At 38.3% G+C, this 23,458-nt stretch overlaps 1 protein-coding gene across 1 annotated transcript in view; it reads right to left on the bottom strand.

Moving 5' to 3' along the window:
- Nucleotides 1–333: 333 nt before the first annotated feature.
- The window catches only part of LOC124273361 (G-protein coupled receptor dmsr-1-like), a 55,571-nt gene continuing 32,446 nt past the window's right edge, over nucleotides 334–23,458 (bottom strand). The window contains exons 2-3 of the mRNA XM_046708598.1: nucleotides 14,049–14,113; nucleotides 334–1,547 (exon numbers count right to left, since the gene is read on the bottom strand). Of these exons, the coding sequence (XP_046564554.1) occupies nucleotides 340–1,443 (1,104 nt within the window). The 5' untranslated portion in view covers nucleotides 1,444–1,547; nucleotides 14,049–14,113 and the 3' untranslated portion in view covers nucleotides 334–339. The remainder of the gene's footprint in view (nucleotides 1,548–14,048; nucleotides 14,114–23,458) is intronic.

Here is a 23,458-nt window from a genome sequence, read left to right as displayed (position 1 = left end):
GGGTACATCGGTTTAATCGTGACATGTTTATGCAATTCGGTTTCTAGACGTTTTACGCTCTCTATTTCTGTAAACTGATCTCTGACTGACGTTGATATGTATTACTCCTTAAACACCCTGCACGTCCTTAAGATTATCTGTGTAGACCACATTACAACCTGATTCTTGTAACCGGTAGTTTGGTAATGTGTACTCTAAACAAATGGCAGCCACCTGCATTTTCGTGAATTCAAAATCCAACAGTTGCAATCCAATATAATACTCCTTATTCAGTATTTCTTTCATGTTGATCTTAACCTACTAACACATGTAGACAAATGTACATTCGTGTTCAAGTCTCTAGTCTGCCAAGGTAGTCTTTGTTGGTGGTTCCTTCAAACACAACCGCTCCGAGGTCGTCCCACTCTCCTCTAACGGTTTATGCAGGACTGCCCGCCGAAGGTACATTTCTAAAAATCTGGCTCGGAACTGTTGACTCATAATGCAATACAATACGAAGTTAATGGCATTATTCAACAACGCTATGAAGTCCATGAGATCTCCTAAAAGTTGGTACACATTGGTATAAAACCCAGGCATTGTTGCGCTGAGCAGAATCAATATGCCTTGTGGGAACTCGGTGATGAGGAAAAGAATTATAACAACCAATAACATCCTGGTGGTGGTGGCTTGTCTGGAATCCTTTTTTGACTTCTTACCGCTTGCTGATAATCTCCGTCTCCTTTCTCTGTTTTTAACACTGAGAGTATACACCAAGGAGCCACTGAACACTATCATTAATACACATGGAACGAGTTTGGCGGTCACCGCGTAGTTTATGACATTGAACAGAACAATACTTTTCGTCTGGTTGGTGGCAAGGTTTAAATCTTTGATCCCATACACTATCGTGTTGTTGTCCTGTGCGTGCCACTGGATCTCATTTGTAAGGTAGTTTGGTATTAACACAACGGATGACAGTACGTTCACAGCCAGCGTTATGCCTTTCACGTGACGTATCCTTCGTTCTTTTGCCAGCGGCCCGCGACTTGTTGATCTCATTTGAACGAATCGAAATACCGCTAAGGAAACACCCAACCAGTTTGATATTGTATGTGTTGTGGCCGTTATGTTGATGAGGAATAGCATGTACATGATCCAGTTATATGTAAACTTCTCCGGATTGACTCTGGGGTCAGCAGGGGGACAGTAGAAATGTATAGCAAACGGAATGTACGGAGCCATGGTGAGGATGTCGGACACTGCCAACCAGGTCAGCAAGATGTTTGTGGGTGTGCGCATGTCACGTCGCGTCAGGATGGTGATGTTGAAGATGTTCGTGAAAACACCAAATATGCACACAACAACACTGGCGTAACCATGGATACCGAGAAACCAGGAATAAAACTGTAACAGGGCCGGTTGGTCCGGTTGCATGGCGACGTGGGACGCGTTGGCGGCCATATTGCTGAATGGAGTCTTTTGGAGTCTTCCAGTATGGTCGATGATTGATCATGTCAAGATGAAGGTTGGCACAAACCTGGAATCGTCACAGCTTCTGCGACCATCTGTAAAAATAAACCATGTCAGTTGTGATAAAAGCGTCTGTCTGTTTTCAGATGGATTATATCGGATTTATGTCATACCATTGTAATAAAACACTCTGGCAATTGACGGAAAATAGGAAATTGTGGATCATATCAGGATCAAGTATTGCTTTCTGACCATGACAACGGAACAATGCACTCAGAGAAACAATGCAGAACTTTAATATCAGAGCTGGCGCGAGAAATAAAACTATTCGATTTCTACATTTCCTGTTCGGTCTTAATGACATGCATTGTAGAACGTACCTGAAATGGGGTATTAATCGTGGTATGATCATTAATAATAGAACACCTCACGTAGTTTACAACATTAAAACGGTTTTACTCTCTGGGTGGCAATTGTTCTTGTTCTGCTAGCTTTCACTCAAAGCGAAATTATGATGGACCTAATGCCACAACACAAAGCAGAAAACTAACTCGGACATATGCATGAGGTTCAAGGTAACTGATCCGATGACTGCCATCATACACAGAGATATGAAAGTGAAACATTGCTTGTAAATCTTTCAGGTATGAATGAAGCTACAGGTCTAAATTACATTTCAGGATCAATTTCAAGATGAACCTGACATTGTTTGGTGGTATCGGAAGTTAACAAGCGAAGCATATAGCTAGATCATGATTGAAAATACTTGACGGTTTATGAACTTCAGTTACCTACTTTTTACTGGACCAGGCATAATGACAAGAAGAAAAATAATCAATTTGTATAGCGCTGTATCCTATGCTTAGGCTTGCTCTAAGTGCATAGAAGTGGTTAGTGGACCCGTGTGTCGTCAATATTCAATCTGAGTGAGTGAGTTAATATTTAACGTCACATCGGCAATATTTTAGCCATATCGCGACGAGAACATATTTGACATCCTGAGGAATATACAAGACTGGAACCGCGCTGAAAACGTAACAGTGACAATGTAAATTCATCCCTTTGGGCATTCATTCACTGTTGTGTGAAGAGAGGCATGTTACGAACAAATTCACGTATAGGATTATGCATCTTTGTATTTGGCTTTACTATTGCATTGCCTAGGTCGTATAGGCGAACTTTACTTCTATTGCTGGTTTGAGATGCGTTACACTTGATATGGAAAGTTAATTAATAGTAATTTCCTTTCAAAGAGCCGCTATTTTGGAATGTTAGCGTGACTAAGACTGATATCATCTACAAACGAATGCCAAAGTTACGGTTGAATAATCATCAAACATTAAAGTGAAATTGGTATCAAAACGGTCTGATAAAACCTAGGTTAGACGCCAGGTTAAAATGGGTATGTATCTAACAAACATCCGAAGGTAGGTATGTATCTAACAAACACCTGAAGGTATGTATGTATCTAACATACATCTGAAGGTAGGTATGTATCTAACAAACATCCGAAGGTAGGTATGTATCTAACAAACATCGGAAGGTAGGTATGTATCTAACAAACATCTGAAGGTAGGTATGTATCTAACAAACATCGGAAGGTAGGTATGTATCTAACAAACATCTGAAGGTAGGTATATATCTAACAAACACCTGATTGTAGGTATGTATCTAACAAACACCTGATTGTATGTATGTATCTAACAAACTCCTTAAGGTAGGTATGTATCTAACAAACATCTGAAGGTAGGTATGTATCTAACAAACATCCGAAGGTAGGTATGTATAAAACAAACACCTGAAGGTAGGTATGTATAAAACAAACATCTGAAGGTAGGTATGTATCTAACAAACATCTGAAGGTAGGTATGTATCTAACAAACACCTGAAGGTAGGTATGTATAAAACAAACATCTGAAGGTAGGTATGTATCTAACAAACACCTGAAGGTAGGTATGTATAAAACAAACACCTGAAGGTAGGTATGTATCTAACAAACATCTGAAGGTAGGTGTGTATCTAACAAACATCTGAAGGTCGGTATGTATCTAACAAACACCTGAAGGTAGGTATGTATCTAACAAACATCTGAAAGTAGGTATGTATCTAACAAACATCCGAAGGTAGGTATGTATCTAACAAACATCTGAAGGTAGGTATGTATCTAACAAACACCTGAAGGTAGGTATGTATCTAACAAACATCTGAAGGTAGGTATGTATAAAACAAACACCTCTAGGTAGGTATGTATCTAACAAACACCTGAAGGTAGGTATGTATCTAACAAACACCTGAAGGTAGGTATGTATCTAACAAACACCTGAAGGTAGGTATGTATCTAAACGTTCACCAGTAATGTGATTGTGCTAAATGTACTTACAGTTTGGGGTTGACATGTACAACAACACTGTTGATACGGAACACTACACACCCACGCTAGTCAGTCAGAGTTCATCACATCGCCATCGACTGTTTGACTTCAGCAGCTGTTACTGAACCAGCTGTAGCTGATTTAGCCTTGGATAGTCCTTATCGGTATGTTCATCTCTTTATATGGATGAATATAAACTTTATAGAGCTTCGTAGTGCCATTGTGTTCTATACTAAAATTATATACACACTCATACGCATTAACCGTCGAGGCAAATATTCCTTTAACGAAACAAAGTGAAATTCAATTTACTGTCTACTGAGATGGAAAGATAGAGTTCGGAGACAGAAGGAATAAAAATGAGATGAAGAGACAGAGAAAAAAACCCACACCACAAAAATCACACCTCCTGCACTGTAGTCACGCATTGAGAAACAAATGGTGACATCCGCTATGATTACGTTATCAAATGAAATTGCCAATAGTGACTCCACTTCCCGTGCTTCGTCTTTCAGTTACCTTTGTACAGGTAGAGTTTGCACCTGTTTATTCGACAAAATACCATTCCAGTTGCATGGTCTGTTTTCATTACTTCAATAACAGGAACATAAGCTGGATTTGTTTGTCAGTTCGAAAGAAAAGACAACGCAATGGATCAATGTAAACATTGATTTCTGACAACTTGGGGATATGTAAATAAAAATGACAAAACATTTCTATGAGAAATCTGCGCTGAAAGCAGAATCGACAAGTCCAGTTATATCATGAGCTTGTGTTTATGAATCATTATGACACCCGGTGTTCGTATAAACGTATCCTGTCCTTACAGTGACATCCGCCACAAGCACTCGCAAAGACGTATCAATTGTTCAAGTGCAAAAATAGAGAAAAGGTAACGAATAATATATTCAAAACGTGTTGAAGTCAAAATGGAGAACCACTAATGTGTGGAAGTTGGAAATGTCCTCCACGTGCCTTCCATAAAACGTGTTGAAACCTTTAGTGTGACTTTAGTGAATGCTGTAACGTTGATCAAAATTTAATAACTTTTGTGCAAGAGTCGTATGACGGAAATTTCATATTAAATTTTCATAGAAGTCGAAAGTAATCTCTTATTTGACTTAAAATTGCCATTAAAAAATCCGAATTCATGAAAATGCAAACACATAAATGTCGCTTTCAGCTGTTGCTACGCTGTATATCTTGAACTTTGATAATTCACTCACAGTCGTTAATGACGATTTTATATTACATTTAATTTCCAGTACACTGACGTGTAAACATCTGTATTTGATGGAATTACGCCAAACAAGAACATCTATCAGTTGTTTCGAGTAGACTGGTTTCCAATGGGCAAGAATGCGAGGAGATAAATGTATGATATGTATTATCGTTTAGCTGCATTTAGCGTTTTAGGGCGTGTTGAAGGACTGTTGGGGAACTGATATAGCAGACCTGTAGGTGCCTGGGTATCTGTCTGTTATCACAGTGGACAAAGGTTACTGCCCTGTTCCACCAGTCCGGCAATGTGCCATGGAGCCCAAGACGTCACAGAGAGGAATTCTAGACATAAAAGAAAGGGCGTTCCTCCCTGACCACGATACGTTGTTGAAGATTGATCACATTGATGAGCTAGAGTTTCGCTAAACATCAGAAATAAAACTGGTTCGACGATTGTTGACTTAACCTTGGTACATCAAACATGAAGGACTTAGCTCTAAAGACGAGTCTGTTATGGATGGAAATGAAATGCACTAAACCCGACTACTGGATCGATTCATATATGGCTTCTTTCATCCTCTGCCTAAGGAGACGGGGTGTTGGCGATGGTATTAATGTATCAAAACTGTAATCAGTTGACTTGCTGTAATAATCCCTACAAATACAAATCAATTTGACAATGCATCAATCACAAATATTACACGGCATGGAGTATTGCATTACCTTGCAGATAACACACCTCTCGTTATCATGACATGAGAAAGTATGTATATGTGTAATGGGTAAAGCGAGAGAGCAGACATACAGGCAGGAACATATATGTGTGTATATGTGTGTACATGTGAAAGGGAAAGGGGAGGGGAGAATATATAGATGACATATTACAAAAACATCATATATCAGTTTCTATGTGAATTGCAAAAACTACTTCCCTTCAAAAGTTTAGACTCACTCACTCACTCACTATTGCCACTTACTTCAGGCCACTGTTCTAATATTAATTTTGCAAAATGTTCCAAACTGTTGAAAGGTACTGTTTACACACAAACTGATGTATTGGAAAACAAATTCGTAACGTTGAAAAGATTATTGTCATGAGTTTAATAAATCATAAAAATCAATGAAAATTGGTCAATTCTTAACAACACTTTACACCACAACGCAGCTGTTCACATGCACCATGTTTGCATATGTTTTTCAGCAACATACAGTGAGTGTTGCAAGTGAGTCTAAACTTTTGATGGGAAGTATATAATTAGATAACCTTTTGGATTGTATTCATTTTGACATAAATATATTTTCCCTACAGGCTATTGCATCCTGCTGAACTAAGAAAACACTGTGACGTCTTGTGTGGTGAGTTATGTCTAGGCGATCTAGATAGTACCCACCTTAATATATCAAATTAAACCTCAAGCATAGCATGCCTTCGTGTGTTGGGAGTCACCTGTATCAACCTCTTTGCGCCCAGGAGACAGGACGTATGTGGATGATCAGGTGCATTTCTCTGTGTGATTCTCCTTGCATCCCGGAGACACGAACTGCACAGGTGCCGAAACCTGTGTAAACCTGTTTGCGCCCTGAAAAGTCTACACAGACTCGGCAAGCCACAAGTTAAATAAATGCCTTGTGCATCTGTCGCGGAACACACAGCTTGTATTTCCAGCAGACAAGCATATCCTCTGAATCCATCAGCAGTTCTAACTGTTCATATACCACAGGTGTGTGTGGAATGTCTGCAGGTATCCACATCGTTGACCTCAAGCTCGTATGTGGGGCAAACGTCACGCTTTGCCGGTTGTTGATATTCAGTATTAAAAATAACACGTGCTGTAGGAATGTGTAACAAAGATTAATCAGTCAATACCTCCGACACCAAGTTCATGCGATGAACATTTGACGTGTGAGGGAAACTCGTGGTAGATATTTCTCTCGTAACACACCACATTTCCCCATACAGTTCGTTTAGTTAAAGTTACGTACCATAAACTTAAACTGTTATTTTTTTGCAGTTCATATTGAAACTATGATATATGCTTTTTGTAATATGTCACATTTCTCATGAAGTTCAAAGGTTCAAGTTTCTCGGTGAACAGTTTTAACGCTATACATAAAAATCATCTGGCACAACTCGCCATTAGTTAATACCTCAGGCACCAAGCTCAAACGACGAATGTGTGAGGGATAATCATGGTTGATATTCCTCTCTCGTAATACAACACATTTTCCCCATACAGTTTGTTTAGTTAAATTTATTAGAAATTTAAACAGATACTGTAAGTATTTTGTAATTCACATAGAGACTCTGATGCATGATGTTTCTAATGTGTCTCAGTTCTTGTGAAGTGCAAAGGTTCTGATATCTCGTTGGACAGACAGTTTTAACAGAACGCCCGAGTACACTTAAAATCACCTTGCACAACAAATACAAGCACTCGAGAAACACACATAAAGTTTGAAAAGGATTTCAGTTATCACGTGTCATAGCTATGATCGTTGTTCTCTATATATTTGTAGGTGACATATTTGCAGTGTTCCAATAGTGAGTGAGTTAACATTTAAAGCCACTTTGGCAAAATTTCAACCATATCATGGCTACAAAAGATATCTATTAATAAAGGTCAACTTAGATAAAATAAATACCTGTAAATGAAATGCAGTAAAAACACTAGATATCATAGAATGTCTTTTAAATCTAGTTCGTAACCATAAAAATATATAACCCTAAATAGCTATGCAATATAGATCACCAACAAATGAAGGCAGATCACCTTGGCTAGAGATCATGGGGACTTACAGTGCTTTTGCTACCTGCATGAACTCCAGCTGGATTTAAACCATCCCTTCAGCTGTTAGCGATTGTACGTAAGGTTAGCAATTTATCTAAAATCTACATAATATATACTGCGATTAAAACCTGTGGTATATATAACTAGGCTTTGCATGGTGTGGGCGTACACACCCGCTCAGGGGAGCAATTTTTACTGTGCTTCAAACCCTCAAGAAGGGCACAGCCACTGACAATCTCAGCTAATAATCATATACTATCGTCCTATAAAATATTAAACTATATACATCAAAATTTATGGATCAATTTCGTTCAAAAAGCACAATATTAAATCAGAATTAGCACTTTTAAAAAGGTCCTGGACTCTTTTGACACTGAAATATGTCTCTCTTGTGATGGTAAAACCAATGCAGTCAAGCAGTTTTCCAATAGAATTTATATCTCTGTTCATTCACCAGCCCATGGCATGTCATCTTACCTTCAGTCGATGGTGGTGGACATGACACTTGATCCGTTTGTATTTGTCAGGAGTGATTTATTTAGGAAATACAGTTCGCTCTACCACCATGTATAGTGTAATAAAGCACACTTTCGCCCTGAACTATTATAGTTAAAGTACGAGGAGTTAAAGTAGAATGGCGCAGTGACGGTATAACGTCATTCAATTGTTACGTCATCAAAAAACTATTACCTTTATTGTCTGATAATGTATTTTTTTCGATTGTTCTAACCGCTAGGCATCTTAGAAAAATCCATCAATGTGTTGACTTTGTCGTCCATATACATATATTACACAGCCATGTTTAGTCATTTGACCTAGCTGATATCTTTTGAATTGTAACATGAGACCATTCATTACCCGGTGTTCTCTTAATTACATCAATAGACTTGGCTGATAGGACAATTGGTCCACTTGATTGCGTCGGCAATTGATGTCGACAATGTAATTTTGATTAACATAAGTCAACATGTGTTGATGTCATGGTTGGAAGGAGTCTGGCCATGACTAATCTTGCTGACTTCATGGTTAGATGACTCGATGGCATGTCATGAGGTCACAGCTGTCACAGTGGGATTGTCCTGCTGCTATACAGTTGGTGGTCACATCAACGCGTGTTGCTAACCCTTCTATCAAAACGCGTGGGGCGAGACTTGTAGATATTTTAATTAATAACCATAAATGACATAATCATATTACATTGAAATGGGTATGTACCAAGTTCAAAGAGGACAAAACATGCAATTACTACACACGATCTGTAGTTTCTTATTAACAAAAATATTAAAAGCAGTGTGTCACATGAACTTTTTACCTGATGATGGGGCCAGAACAAGCCCTGAAACGATGTATTCAAGAAAAAAAAGAAGATGTAACCCAGAAAAATTTCTATGTTCATCAAATAGCATCTTGTAAAATGCCAATCAAGCATCAGTGTTTCACAGTTGAATTTCGTTTTATTGGTATTACCTGTGAAGATTCGGGATAGAATTGATCTTCAGTAACCCATGTTTGTCGTGAGAGGCGACTAACGGGATCGGATGGTCAGGCTCGCTGACCTGGTTGACATATGTCATCGTATCCCAATTGCGTAGATCGATGCTCATGCTGTTGATCACTGAAGTGTCTGGTCCAGACTCGATTATGTACAGACCGCCGCCATATAGCTGGACTATTGCTGAGTGCGGCGTAAAACTAAACTCACTCACTCATATTATTGGTAAACTATCAGTCAAAGCTTCAATAGTTCAAATAATCGAAAGTTTATATATAGTATTATTCAAGCTGAACACCCAGTGTAAGGGAGCTTACTTATCATACACATTCATATTGCCTGATTGTACGTGACTATCACTTGATAAAAGTGGTTTGGCGGACCTGGTATCAATCCCCCACAATCTGTGTAATAACCGAAGCCTAACTGCCGATTCACATCGTCGATTTATTGCTAAATTTACTTACTAACTGAACCAAATGTTCATATCACATCAAGTACAGTCTTAGGTTTATGCACATGTACTAGAAATGACTCAATGAATGGAAAAAAATCACGGATAGATATTTTTACCAATATCCAGGTCATATTTAATATCATTTAGTATTATACACGCTAGCCCTGAAATACATTGCGTTGTGAATTTCGCCTGATAATTAGACATGTAGACTGGTGTGAGAGAGAGTTTAGTTTTACGCCGCGTTTAGCAATATTCCAGCAATATCATGGCGTGGGACACCAGAAATGGGCTTCACACATTGTACCCATGTGGTGAATCGAACCCGGGTCTTCGGCGTGACGAGCCAACGCTTTAACCACTAGGCTACTCCACCGTCCATACTAGACTGATGTGTGGTCAGTGATATGGAATTTACATGTGACAGTAAACAGTCATACGAAATGAGAAAAGTCAAGATTACCTTGCGGTCTCCGTCTTTCGCCTGTTAGGAAGATAACATACAAGGGTCTCCTTTGCTGGTGTAGATACGCTTAACCTTTAGCACAAATATCTCCACACAAGCCGATAGGAAAAATATATAGACTAAAGCTTTTACAAACAATAGCGCTAACGGCGTGAACCGTATGCCGTAGTTTAGCTTTGGTATATATACATACCGCATTCCTAGTTTTCGTTTACCAAACAATCTGGCAGGATATCATAACAGAGCCCTTCTTCGTAAGAGTCTGGTCTTCAGGTAGTGTGGCGCTACTGAGACTGGTGAGAGCTGTCAAGAACAGGTGGACGTGAGGTTCGGTGGAAAATGAGGAGACTGTTAACATTTTCTTATTCAACGTTATCTGTCAATTCATGGGAGAGTTTCATTACTTTATCCTCTCATCAAAACTGCCCCCTGCGTCAATAAAACCTGCATTTACATACATGATACCTATTTTATAGGATACCAAATCCTTTCGAATCCTGGCGGTGACATGTAATGTATGATCACGCCTTGTTCCCGGAGAGAGATTCACTGCCGTTGAAAATCATTTGAAACGTCTTAGTGACTTTGTATGTTTTGATTTGTAAGGAATTCAATATATGTTACAGCCCGGGGTGTAGCAACAACCACCATATAGTTCAGTTTACATATCAGGTGAAGTTAAACCAAGTACAAATGTACGTCGCAGAGGGTAGTTGGACTGGTGGCCGTGTTCAGCAGCCTAATTTAACCCAGGAGTATTTCTAGAGATTCAGTGTATCCCAGTCAAGACTGGGGCGCATTTGGTGGCTCCTCAGGAGAGTGACTGTGTTAAAAAAATGTTCTTTTCACCTGGCAGTAAAATTGGGTACTTTCGCAACGCCTGACGAGGTAGTTGTGTAGTTCCCGGAAAGGAAAATGAAAATCGAATGCATTTTGATCCGTTGAAAGGGATATGAATGTCAGCGCTTGACTGGAGTCTCGTACATAGGAAACTAGTTCACATTACGAAGGACTAAATTGCAACTAAGGAATACATAAAGGCCATGTGCATGGAACCGGTTCAGGGAGATATAGGAATTAGATCTTTATCTGTATACTCGGCTTCTTTGAGTAGGCGCAATGATCTGTTCAGTGTATCCGAAAACACAGGTAACTGTACATCACCACAAAACATATTTTCTTCATATATATGATTCTGCTTTGTAACACGAGACAACCACAGATGTAGCCACGTACAAACAATGAATTCTTCAGAGTAAGATAAAAACACAACTCGGTATCAGTGGCGATATTTGAGATTACTTCAGAGCATTCTTCTAGACCAAGCATATCATGTGAACTGTCTATTCTCGATTTCACACTTTATTAAACAAAAAAAAACAAAACAAAAATAACACGCATATAATGTTTGCGATGGTAAGGAGTAGAGATGTTCGTTGGTGTCCTGCGCCTGTCGTTTATCATTAACCGCGTCAGATAAGACCCAGCTGTTGTTTTAACACAGTGGCCAGACATGCGGCGAGTACAATTAATCAGAGGGTGTTTTGTCAAGTCCTGCTGGCTGGAAAATGTGTTTCATGTATGTATCTGAAAGTCTGGCAATGAATGAACCATCAAATTCCAGTCTACAGCTGGCATTTAGACTAGTCCCGCATGTGTGGATCGAGAGCGTTTATCCCATTTCTATAGGAAGGACCTACAATAAGTGGTCAGTGTTAAGCATGACAGAAATTAAAGTAAGACGCTGTCCTCTTGCTGTCAAGTGAACACAATAATAATCACGATTGCTGTTTTCAAATTTAAACAAACAAATGCAGCAAAGAGGTCCCGTGTCCCAGCAAAACCAAACTGAGTTCACAGCCCTTAGCACCGAAAGAGCAGCTCAGACAGAAAATTCGAACCTTCCCAGAATATTCGGTGAATGAGATGTCTCCCAATGAATGTTGCCTTAACCATTGCCGAGACTAATTGTAAGTGTGTTCCAGGCAAAACCCGGATACTCTCCCAATGTTCGACAACTGATCTGGGGGTTGGGGAACACAACGCAAGGCACTGTACACGATGGAGAGTCGGACAACCTCGGACTTGGGATGCATGCGAAATATTTCGTATACGATGTCAATCACATTTGTGTCAAAAGGGACAGAAAATTTTATTATATGAGATTTCACTGAATTAACCAAGAGGTTTGTTAGTGTGAATACGAAGCTGTATGCGGGCATGTTTCAAAGAATTTTTCAACCAAACTTTCTATATCTATTATGGGATGTAACATGGGCGTCAATACCACACACATGGTCAGACACTCGTGACACGACAGAGCCATGGCATCACGTCGCTTAAGATACCGTGTTCCCTTCAACGATTGCAGCCACAGACAAAGTGAAGACATTCGCTTTAAATCCGTTGCATAATCTACGTTTCATACTCATATTTTCATGCAAAATCACATTTGATTGCTTAAAGCCCGAAACGACAGATCCTGAGAAGAATCGGGAAGCCTTCAATTTCAATTTTCAGCAGTCATCCAAGCGAAACACTCTGCTGGGATACTTTTCTCCTCAACACACTGCTCATGTATACGATGCACCGTTAAAAAAGTCTTCGCTTGAAACACTGAGTCTGTGCTAATTTGATCTGTGCTTGGTGGACATTTCTGCATTGTTTTGCAGTATATAATCATCAACAAAATCAACATTGACACTGTAATTATGTCCTGCGTCCTTTGTTCCTTTTCGAAAACTGCTCAGTCCCTTGTTTTCATAATGAGCGTTGCATGCTTCACAGAGTATCATAACAAATATAAATGAGTGTAAATGTTCACAATGAAATGCCGACATGAATCATCGCTAATAACACCACGACCTCCCATTACAAGTATTAAAAATAAGCTTTTTGGTTAGGAAGAAGATTGATAGAACCCATTGTCTGATACGTTGATTTATATGAGTGAGTGACAACGTGAATCGTTCATGCTTTGACAATATCTTTTTCAAATTAAGTAATTTTTAAAACGCAAACGATTCGCGTCCTCAATTATCGCAAATACAATCTTTTGAACAATTGCAAATGTATAAACCCTTGAAAATAATAACAATAATTACATTTCGAAATACTGCAACGTTTCTCCTGTAAAACTGTTAAATGAAACGGCAAACTCTTTGCTATTGAAACGGTTGTATTGAGACATGATGGACTCAGATATTTGAATGTACATGTATAGTACATCGTGTATTTACATGGCTGTTAAACTTTTTAAGTGTGTCTAAAATACTCCCAACATGAAAATCTTTTCAGTAATCTTTACGTTGTGGTAAGATCCATGCTCTCTTGGTCAGAGAAGATGCCACACGGCAGTATATATCTCCGGTTGAGGAGGAGATTAGAGACAAGTGGTTCATGTTGACTGATATCTTTAGTCGAACGCACAGTCATGGTAAAATACACCACCTGTCCTTCTTCCACGTGTTATGCGCGATTAGGCCTCTTATGGTATATTAGTAATTACCTTTTTCGCATATTAGTCTTTGAAATGATTGATGAAACGTTCGGCCTAATCTGTACATGGCCCCACATGTTAACAGATGAGAAACATATTCACAGAGCGAGGTATTTGACTGATGCAGGGTAAATTATGTAAAAGATAGGATCTGGATCAGCTAATATATATCTGAAAGTAATAACTTACAGCTTGCAATGGAACATAATTTGGGCCGAGCCTTTCCACAGAGTTCATGAAGTGCGACATGGTATGAACGAAAGAGCAAAACGCCTAAGAAAGGTAGACATTTGGCATTTACCTGAAATTAGTCTTCAAACTGAAATTGTTTCCGTGACTGTGGATCATCCTTGAAGCCGGCACCGTCTGCGAACAATGGCATCGTATTAAAACCACACATCTAACTCATTGTAAAATGCATTAAATATATACCTTCGACTGCACCCGTGAAGATCCGGGTTAGAATTGATCTTCAGTAACCCATCCTTGTCGTAAGGGGATCTAACGGGATTGGGTGGTCAGGTTCGCTGACTTGGTTGACACATGTCATCGTATCCCAATTGCGCAGATCGATGCACATGGTGTTGATCACTGGATTGTCTGGCCCAGACTCGATTATTTAGACCGCCGCCATATAGCTGGAATATTGCTGAGTGCGGCGTAAAACTAAACTCACTCACTCACCCACGACTGAAGGTGGCACCCACAAGAAACTGACATGAATCAGGTTTTGATTTGATGCATTGGTTGTTATATTATGTTATACAGGATTGTTTTTCTCGAATGGTCTTATAACCTCGAAACCGATTATCATATAACATTACGTAATTTAATTGTTTGTGTAAGATGTTATTAATTGTTGATGTTGTCGAAAGGATTGGCTCCTGTATTTTTTTTCAGTTACATGCTTGGACCTGTACAGTAGTTAAAAACAACAATGAATGTGTACTGCATTTGCTGATAATCTACTTTGAGAATTAGTTTCAAGTGAAATGGCAGATAAAGATTCCAGAATGCACCACGTTTACGCCCATAGCTCTGAAACTGTTTATTGCATTACTCAAGATCAAACATTGCAAGTGTTATTTTACAAGACATGTGTCTGCAGTGAGTTGTATTACGACTGCAATATTCTTGACAACATATCCTGCTACAATGTTTATTGCTCCATTCAGGGACTTAATTATAACACAACTATATGCCTTATATACTTAGTCCTAATCTGCCCGTATTATTCGCTCATGTTCACTTTAGCCCTTCTCGTTATTAATGATGCGCATTTGACACCATGTGAGTTAGTGAGTATGGTTTTACGCCGCTGTTAGCACGATTCCAGTAATATCACGGCGGGGGACACCTGAAATGGGCTTCACATAATGTACAATTGCAAGGAAGTCGTGTAATTCGGTTAAGCTGGCTCTGGCCCTTGCTTGTTCTCAGTTGAATCTCTAAATAGAAGCAGTAACTCTCATGTGGGTGGCTTCGTTGCCAGCAGAATAAACATTTTGATCTCAGTAGGAATATTTTTTCCAATGCTTCAAGCCGAGTATTTCACATATATATTCACATCGTTCCCGGTACATCTGTACAGGTTCTATTTGAGGCAGTATTGCCCGGTACTTCTGCACAAGTTATATTCAAGTCAGTGTTTCACGTTAGATTTCTTTAAGTTATATTAAAAAGGCAGTATTCTGCGGTACATCGGTACAAGTTACATTCAAGGCAGTATTCGCCGTTACATCTGTACAAGTTATATTCAAGGCAGTATTGCAAGGTACATCTGTATAAGTTATATTGAAAAGACAGTATCCCCCGGTACATCTGTACAAGTTATATTTAAGACAGTATTCCCAGGTACCCCCGCACAAGTTACAAATGTATATTAAAAAGGCAGCATTTCCCGTTACATATTTACAAGTTATATCCAAGGCAGTATTCTCCGGTACATTTGTACAAATTATATTAAAATGGCAGCAATTCCCGGTACATGTGTACAAGTTATATTAAAAGGACATTATTACTCGGTTGAAAGTTACGTCAGAGAGATAGTGATATTTGACGAATAGGTCCATTAAGGTGTTTGGCGAGAGCATTATCACGTGCAAAACCTGAAAAGGTTCGTAGCCAAATTACAAAGTCAGTGCATATGTATCGTGTACCTGAAATAAGTACATTGCTTCCCATGCCTCCTGTATGCTTTTTATCCAAATACATGCAGTATGAACTAGGCAATAAAATGGACATAACTGCTCACTGAAAGAGCCATCTCCAACAGCCATAAATGCAGATGGACTGTGAACGTAAGGGCATGACGATTCTTAATTTACCACTAACACGACAAAGGAAGCGAAAAGGCAGGTTGCAAGGAAGATGTTGATAGAATGCACAATATGATTAAAAATGATCATTGAAGTAAGTTATAAACTCGAACGATAATGCATGATAAAAACTGAGCATTGTATGGAGTTTAGTATTGAGACCAAATTCTACTTAATGTTATTGATTACAGAAAGATAACAAGGTTTGCTGATTGTAATTTAGTTTAAACGAGGATATGAACCAACCGCGTTCCAAGGTTGTATTAGTCGGCCTTATCACGAAAGAACATTCAGAGCGAATGTCACTCAATGAGAAGTCCATTACCACGTGTTTTGTCCATTGTCGAGTCCATGCTGTTGATATCCAAAATGCAATGAATCAATTAAACATAATAGGATTACCAATACCATCTGCATCGGAAGCAGCAATTATTGTAGTTCGATATCAACCGCTCCTGCGAAATCGATTAATGCCGAAAAACATGCCGATGTCGGTTACAGCGCATGTTTGTAGCTCTGTAACTCATTTATGTTTCATTACAGATGCCAACCCTGATTAATAATGCAGGTAATCCTTGCTATCAAAATGAAATATATAATCTCTTGTATGACAGATAATAAATAGATAGCAACTGTTAATGAGTTTACTTTCCGCAGTGTGCGAATAGTTCAGTTCGGTTGTGTTTTTTGAAATGTCATTAATTTCGTTTTATGTGTTTTTGTTGCATGTTTGATGAGGATGGGAGACCAGAGAGCTAACGCAGGTATAACAAGAAGATATCTGTTTTGCTTCCTAATGAAATTCACTGCTTGTGCCCAAAATGATAGAGTTGCACTTGCATAACCGGAAATTTTGCATATAACTTAGTTATAGATTAAACACTGCGTATGGTTACCTTCAGAAGGTAATAAAGTATGTAGGCTTTAATACAACATCATTTCAATCATACTGGTGAGGTCAGATGTAAACGCCAACGCAAAGAACACCAGCCATTATTTTGTTATTAATGCGAAGATGTACACAAGCACAGAATCGTACTGTCATAATAGGAGATTGACTGGCTATTGACTCACTGGAACCCGCAAAAAACCCAGTAGAGGATAGCTTATACCAAACTATGCAAGTAAGCTGTGGTAGCAATTTGTATGCATCGACATTTCAAACAAAGAAGCACGCATTAACTATATACATCATATCTTGGAGAAAACAACGTTTTGGACGACAAACATACCTTGCCTAGGAATGTTCATATCATAAGACATCTCACAAAGGAAAGTCGATAACATCCGAAGTAAATTCCCAAAATGCCTGAATATATAAACACCTGATAATATAGTGAAAATACACCGTTCATAATATATAACGGTATTTCATAGCCCTTTGAATAAGTATTTCTGTTATTTCACACTGAAACTGCATGTATCTGTATTGGCCATCAGCTGTATTTTATTGTCATTGCAGATGCTCTTGAACCACTTTGACTGATCTATAGGACAAACGAGATAAAAACATAAATCGCCAAGAACAGTACAGAATTAGGCAGGGGTTATAACACGATGAAGATGGTTCTCTATTTTTGTTATTATAACGTGATATCTGGAGATTCTAACATAAGCTCGGAAATCGATGACATGGTCAATTGGACTTTCAAGAAGGAAGTGGGCTATTCCCAGAAACGCATCTGGACACAGGAAAAGACCGAAAGATGGCATCCAAATGTGGGTGAGATAGGACAATCTGTTAAGGGAGAAACCTTACACGTACTCTCGATCAATTATCCATGTTTTTGTTCTTCTTATTGCTGTCAAATGTCACTCACATTTTCATATCTGTTCCGAGATGTATGTCTCGGATGACATACAGGAAGTCCTCATCAGCTAAATATTCATAAATATTCGTTTTCGAGTTTATCATATTGAAATGATTTAGGAGGCTGTACATTATATCGATATTTCATTTAAGGTAAACGACACGTGGTCGTTGTTTATTGCACAGTACTAAACTACTGGAAGGTAGTACCCTGGTGGATGCAGTCCTGTTTACTAGAAAAACAGCTCCTTATCGTCCTTTAGACCGGGTTCGAAACCAAATTATAATATATGTTTTTTTTGGCAGTTGAAATATCTATATTGGATTCGAATCAGATCGTTGGATCTGGTGGGTACGATCATCAGCCTATGTACATTGCTCCAACAAGGTGGTGAGGAACTAATATTTATATATAACCAAGGGCATACCTTTCACATTAAACAAACATACTGTCTGTACCGCTTTTACATAAAACAAAAGGTGACGAGCTTCGCACTCAACAAATGTTTCATTTTCACTTTCATTGAATATGACCGGAGAGAAACAAAAAATGTAAACCGCGAAATCCAACATTTTTCTCCGTATGGTCAAAGGATGTGATGTCAGACATAGGTTGTCTGCTTGTATTCTTTCTTTGTAAAATGTTAACAGTACATTTGGAAACCTTACGTCCGCCAAACACAAATAACTAAATAAGTAACCATCACTCATATGGAATAGTATCGTGACCTTGGCGAATATAGTTAGACATAATTATCGACCCTGAACCATTTTGACCTTGTGTGCTCCCGTGACCAAGAAACGGTAGTACTTATAGATGCATCATCACGCCACATCAAAGTTTCACGGTATCTTTTATTTGAACTCTTGTTGATATAACGACCACCCTTTGATTTCACTTTGAACATAATAGATATGATCCATGTAACTGTGAGGTATACTCTTGATTTTTTGCACTATGTCTGACGATATAAATCCACTGTTAACGGCCTCAACAACAGGTGCGTGGAATCGGGCGTGTTTCAACATAAAATTCTAGCTTTGTTGAAAGAAATAAAATATTCGCATCTGTATGATTGACGTACTAATTATATACTCAATAACATATTTTCAGTTACAGTTACACATAAAACTTGGATACTTTCATTAAGTGTGCTTATACATATGCTTGTAATTTCAGAGCGCTTTCGTATGTATACGTTCATACACGTGAACATCCTTTACGTTGGTGAGGTAACAAAAACATTGTCAAAAAATGTCATTTGACAAAAAAAAAGATGGAACAGATGTCAGTTTTGGATGTTAAATTACATAGAAAACATCCTACATTTGTGATGTTTCCTGGATTCCTCCTACCAAGGACATAGTGTGCAAATAGTCAGACAGGACTTCATTGTAATATAGAACAGACTTTATGGATGACAACTTCTTTTATTCGTGAGGATGAGCCCGATCATCGTACCTGTGATAGAAAATAAACAATTTCAGACTAGCTTCGTCACACTAGCTCACAGGTAATGCTTATTTATGATACCGATTCCTGTACCGTTGTCGAGAAGTTATCCATAGAGTTTGTTCTATATTGTACTTCCCATCTTCTAAAATGCCACTCAAAGAAGGACTTCATGGGTTTGTTGCAGTATACTGAGATGTCTGACAGTGGTATACATCTGTCTACAGTATATACATTTGCCATATTTTTTGATATTTTGCCTCGTTGGAAGTTCATCAAACGAAAACAATTACAAGCTCCATAAATATGAAAATGTTTTTACAAAGACCTTTCAGTAAATGCAGTCAATTCGAGAAAATGAAATTTGATATAACAAAGGGATTGCAATATTTTTGCGGCATCGCAATGAATGTAATATTTAAAACATCTGCAGTGCCGTTGATGGTTCCACGGGGTAATGATCTCGATGACATTATGTTGCATGATAAAAGCTTTATATATAATTAAAATTGTTTTTACATATTAGATTTCAGTTGTGTTGGTAGGAATTTGGCCTCGGTGGATTCTCTTTGAACATCATCAAAATTCCCATGACCGGACAGTTTGTTGACATTTAGCAAGCATATTCGCTGAGTATGCTGTTATTAATTAATGAAATCCTTAAAAACACATTACACTCAGCTTCATAGTTGAAACTGAAACGATCAGTGAGCAATATACTTCAGTCCAAACTCCTTTACAGCGATGTTTTCTTGACTGAAAGACTGGAAATATGTGTCGTTTACAAGTTGGATCGAAGCCCATTCTTTGAATATGAATTCCCGCGCGAAATATATGGTTAAATATTAATGTCAAATCCATGGTTGGGCTTTACATATGAAAATTATATCTGGAATATATTTGGCACTACCACAACGCCAGTATTATGTTTTATCACATGATCTGTGCATGTTAGAATGATGCCCAAACCAACACCATTTTTAAAACTCCATGCTACTGTAAGCTACGGTAATTTTCAAGCTACTACATACTCGACAAAAACTTCCTCAAACTTAGATAATTTTATATCATTGCAAAGCATGTGAGTCTGTCTATCCGTATCGTTTGTTCTTAGTTATAATACAAATTAATGGTAATTGGTTCAGGTTTCCTGTGCAACGACTGTCGCGACAAGCAGTGCCGTCCTGAGTAGACCTTCGCGAGTAGCTGTTGTTGCGATGCGAAGTTAATCCAAAGTCACTCATAGATAGCAAATACAGTAATGTACGTCATCATACCACAACTAGTAATGATAGAAATTGATAGCGATAACACATTTGACTCTTTAACATATCCTACAATTGGTACATGGCTTGTAATAAGATGACAGGTTTCCACTTTATGAACCAATGGTAGTACAGATATCTGTCAAGATCTCTCAGATACAATCTATGCCATTTTCTCTTCTCTTTGTTCCTCTTTGTCGCATGTTCCGGAACATGAACACTGGCGTCATTGAACGCTGTGAACTATCAATCATAGCATGCATATCACATGAATACAGAGAACCATCTTTTATACCAAATCCATTCCAGCATACCTTATACATAATTAAATGAAATGTCCGCTGACTAACAACCTGTCCTGTGTAAACTGATCACTGAACTGGAAATGTAATAAATGGAAATGAATTAATGTTATCTCAGATGGACATCACATGTCGCTATCTCTCAAAATCAGATTTACAAAACTGAACTCTCATTGTCAAAATCAAACGTTCCAAACATGATTAAATGTAGTAATTGCAAAAACTATACTCATGTGTATTTGAAATGGTATCAGTTGCATACCCTACGTTATTGGATACCATCTTGACAAAAGCGATTCCATTGTGCTCTTCAGCTTGTAATGCCAGTGCTGTCACTCTCCGCTGGGTAAGAGACGCAATCATTTAAACAAATACGATAATAAACGTTAAGACGAGACCTTGTTCAAGGGTATTCGAGTTTCTCCACAGACACGCGATGTTGTTAGTGGCGATGACCTAGTTGCGTTTACTAAGGCGCCAGTAGTTAGACATTAGAACACTCGTGGGAAATTATGCGACCTTTGAGTACATCTTCTGCTGTTTAATGTTCAATACGAATCTCATTTTTCCTTTTATATCATAATCACTGTGGATAGGAAATAAGCATTAGCACTACATATCGACTTGAATCAGAAGCGCACGCAGTTAGTATGGGATACTACGAATAGAAACAAATTCCAGTATAATTGCTTTTACTTTATATTCTATTTGAAATTCTTAAGCATGTTGACATGGAACTATTTCAAAGTATGAACTAAATCTACGTACTCAGGGAGAAGTATATATGTGTTCGAGGGAAGACAGTCTGTCTTTGTGAAGTAGCATATGTATGTGGCCGGGACGCTAGTTTGCGTTGTGTTTGCTTTAACGCCATTAAAGTCAAGTATTATACACATATTAGTTAAAGGCTATCCAATTATTTAAAGTAGATGCGACTGTCTTCATTTTAATATTTTGTCTCAAATGTATAATGTTTTAAATGTTTAATGACAATTGGACATGTCCTTCGTTAATATGATCTTGTACCTTTGTACCAATGTGTGACATCCCCGTGCGTTGAGACAGATACCAACTCCATGTGGACATTGTAAAAGACATTGTATGGGCTTCATCCATAACCAGAACACATTGACTATGCATTTGGTTCAGAAAGTAGTATTTTGCTACACACATAATATATTGTAAAATTTTGAAACCTCTGTTATCTCACAGATGCATAGCAGGACATAGTACTGTAAGTCCTCAGGGTTCCTAGTATGGTGATCTAACTTCAGTCGTTGGTAATCTATAGCCTGTTTTTATATTGTATTGTCATGTATAGTTAAAATATTTTAGCTTCAGTTACTAGTTTTATATTTATATCTGTGATAATCAAGTTGTTTTACTGTCCTTCGGTGACATAATTTTATAATTTACCTTTAATTGTGAATATATTTATGACTTCATTTAGGCAGGATATGGCTGAAATATTGCCGATGTGACTTAAAATCTTAACTCACTCACTCACTCACAGATGCATATGTCATTCAGCGAGAATCTACAAACGGAGGAACCTCTTGGAAATGCACTCATGGATGTGTATTTCCAGATAGCTAATCAGGGGCATTTATTTCAACGCAATCCGGTAACAACATCCATTGTATTTCCATATTATGCACGACGCTATCCCTTCTGTTGAACTCTTGGCATTTGTTCATCCCGAGTTACTTGTTCCTGATACAACATGTCTGACAACTATCTACATTTACTTACTAATAGTACAGCTTCCCTAACTACAAGCATTCATGATCAATCAATCAGTCTGATTTTAGTCATATCCTCTTACGACTCGCACATGGTCTTGGGATTCTTAAGTACGGATTATGTTTTCGATCAACAACGTTATGATGAGTTGCCCATTTAATCCAACCCTACGGTATGTCTGAAGTGAATTTAGCTGACGCAGAAGATGACCGTTTAATATGTAAGAAATACCTGCCACCACGTGCTGTTGGGAGAAACTTACAATCTATCTGAGCGTTTGCCATTTCGAATGTGATGCAACAACCTCCATATCCAGCATATATATATACTAGTTCTTTAGTATGATACTGAGAGAACATAATGAAGTGAATACACTTCATGTAATCTCTGAGTTGATTGGAGTGAACACTGTTCGTTGCCAGTCAGGGCCTGTAGAGATGACCCACTGACGGCAGTCCCTTGTTAATCCCTTGTTATAACAACATCAAACATCATAGACAAACTGGAGGTGCCCTTCCTGCGAATGGGAAATTTAGGAGTGTCGACGTCCTGAGAATGAACCGTAAGAAATATACTGTCGTACAGAGGTATGAATGAACTTGACCTAAATAGAACGGTATTACCGTCGTTAACAGTAAGGTGTTATACCTTACTGTTAACGACGGTAATACTGTTCTATTTACAAATTGCATGAACCTGCAGAAAGAAGCTCGATCTGGGATTATGTGTGACATTACTGTTGAGTTCCTGGTGGAAATGATTCAGCTAAATTCCTTTAAAGCATGACTTACGATACTGATCATGTTTGTGATTCGTGTTT

The sequence above is a fragment of the Haliotis rubra genome, unplaced genomic scaffold (genome assembly GCF_003918875.1).
Source record: "Haliotis rubra isolate DU_JTF1 unplaced genomic scaffold, ASM391887v1 Scf18, whole genome shotgun sequence".
Classification (NCBI taxonomy): domain Eukaryota; kingdom Metazoa; phylum Mollusca; class Gastropoda; order Lepetellida; family Haliotidae; genus Haliotis; species Haliotis rubra.
Note: the sequence above shows the minus strand (reverse complement) of the source record. Positions and strands in the feature narration are given on the sequence as shown.